Raw genomic sequence first — 2333 nt, 5'->3', positions numbered from 1 at the left:
GGCTGAGGAATAGTGGCATTATATGTGCATATTTTATGACGTGTAATTTATGATGCCCCTTATTGTCACTACAAATTACATTCCTGAAGAGCAATTTAGCAGCTGGATGCTAGCTATCTGAAGGTTTACAGTTGTGCTGAATTGGCTCAGCTGGTCTTCTCATTAGCTACAAGAGGCCAAACCCTATACCTAAAGGAAACCGTAACATTTTAAGATGGAATAAGCTAAGATGTTCACTTTCTGTATGCTGATGTCCCTCTCTCTGTCTCTTACTCAGATCCAGCTCTATTTTGCTTGCTTACCAGAGGAAAAGGTTCCTTATGTTAATAGCCCTGGAGAGAAACATCGAATTAAACAGCTTTTGTACCAGTTGCCACCACATGATAATGAGGTAAAATAACAGGAGGCTAAAAAAATAAACACCAAGCATTGAGATGCCTCTCATAAAACCCTAGTTTCTCACTGGCTATGGCTCTCTTTTGCTTTTCTTCAGTTAAAATTTGGCTGGAGAATACAGCTTTCCATTCTTTAAGAGAGAAAAGGGTGTCAGTACAATAAACTTAACACAAGTTGGTTTTTATTGTGTTTGCAGCCACCCACCAATCACTGGGAGCCTGCAGATTCCTAAGCTTGCCTTGCCCCTTCATCCAGACTCAATGCTTTATGGTAGCTCAGGCCTGCAGTTGAGTGCCTGTAGAATATAGAGTGAAAGTGGCAAGCAATAAGTTTAAACTTTTCGTAGAAAGGTTAATGTCTTGCATTTTTCTAGTGTCTGCTGATAGAGCTTAACTTAAACATTTCATATTTGAAAGAAACGACTGTTCCTTTAAATTGCATTTCCCTTTTGCTAGAGAGGCTCTAAGACCTGGGGTCATTTTACATGTATGGTGCCATTTTTAAGTTGGGGAGTCATGGGGGCGGGCCATCTAAACGTGCTGTTTTCTTTCCTGAAACTCTAACTCTGAACATGAAGAACGGGTGAGGGAGACTCTGTGTGCCAGTGTGCTTCTGTTTTCCTTTCTGTGAAGGTGCGGTATTGCCAGTCTTTGAGCGAAGAGGAGAAAAAAGAGCTGCAGGTGTTCAGTGCTCAGCGGAAGAAAGAAGCCCTTGGAAGAGGAACGATTAAACTTTTGTCCAGAGCAGTAATGCACGCCGTGTGTGAGCAGGTAGCTCTTTCTAGAATGAGTGGCTCGTGGTGGTGATGCGGATGGAGTGAGCTGGGGGATAAGTGACAGGACTAGCATAGGCACGGACCCCAAAGCCTCCAAAAACTAAGAGAAAGAAAGGCAGCCTAGCTTTTTATTAAATGGTGGTTAATGTTTATAACTGGCTACACTGCTGTGTATGACAGGGGGAGTCAGTCTGCCCTTATGTAAACATCAGGCGAAATCCTGCCTTTCCTAGGATCCTGGCATGGAGGGAGGTGCTAGGGTACACCTAGTGTTCAAAAAATGCAGAGACATAATGAAGACATTCAGATCCGTACTGGCTGTTCTCAGAGTAGGAAATGTATCCAGCAGGAGGCTGGCTCAGGAAAACTACTCTTAATGTGAATCAGATGAAAGCATCCTTAGAAACAGTCTAGTGTGGAAGTCTATGCGAGGCATGTTCATTTCAGTTGAGAATCACACATAATCCAGCATTAAAGAGCTACTTAATCACTAACAGGAGAGGACAAAAACAAAAGTTTTCCTGACAAATTTCGGATTCAGTGTCAAGTAGGAAAGGCTGAGAATCCAGTCATTAAAGAAGGATCATTTTAAATTCAAATCCTTTTGTTTTTAGTGTGGGTTGAAGATAAATGGAGGTGAAATCGCAGTGTTTGCCTCGCGCGCAGGCCCGGGAATATGCTGGCACCCATCCTGTTTTGTCTGCTTCACATGTAACGAGCTGCTGGTCGACCTCATCTATTTTTATCAGGATGGAAAAATTCACTGTGGCAGGCACCATGCTGAACTGCTCAAACCACGGTGTTCAGCATGTGATGAGGTAAAAAAGTTCATCCCTTAACACTGGAAAAAAATAAGCTTCTAATAAGCCAATATTCCACTGTTCACATCTAAGCAAAATAGAACTATCTCCTGCTTTTGCTCCGTTTGTATATTTTTAAGATAACCCTGTGTATTCATACAATGGAATGTTAGCTATATATCATATAGCTAATAAAGAGAAGGCAGCAAGGGTTTTTGTGTATTGATAAGTAAGATGTCCTTGATGGACTGTGACAAAAAAACAAGTTGCAAGAAATGAATGTAGATGATCTTATTTTTTGTTAAATAAAGGGAACAAACCAAGATTGTATACAAATTTGTATACACTCCGAAATGGTATAG

General features: G+C 41.3%; 1 protein-coding gene across 6 annotated transcripts in view; it reads left to right on the top strand.

The window, feature by feature from the left end:
* PRICKLE1 (prickle planar cell polarity protein 1) overlaps nucleotides 1–2333 on the top strand; it is a 109312-nt gene that overhangs the window by 90591 nt on the left and 16388 nt on the right. For 5 of the 6 annotated variants that reach the window (XM_023535460.1, XM_011368167.2, XM_023535461.1 and 2 more), the window contains exons 4-5: nucleotides 1029–1166; nucleotides 1786–1989. In XM_023535460.1, coding sequence (XP_023391228.1) covers nucleotides 1029–1166; nucleotides 1786–1989 — 342 coding nt within the window. Of the gene's footprint in view, nucleotides 1–214; nucleotides 392–1028; nucleotides 1167–1785; nucleotides 1990–2333 lie in introns of those variants that run through there. The other variant, XM_011368166.2, reaches the window with a different exon arrangement.

The sequence above is a fragment of the Pteropus vampyrus genome, unplaced genomic scaffold, assembly GCF_000151845.1.
Source record: "Pteropus vampyrus isolate Shadow unplaced genomic scaffold, Pvam_2.0 Scaffold140, whole genome shotgun sequence".
Classification (NCBI taxonomy): domain Eukaryota; kingdom Metazoa; phylum Chordata; class Mammalia; order Chiroptera; family Pteropodidae; genus Pteropus; species Pteropus vampyrus.
The sequence above is the reverse complement of the archived record's forward strand: the minus strand, read 5'-3'. Positions and strand labels throughout refer to the sequence as shown.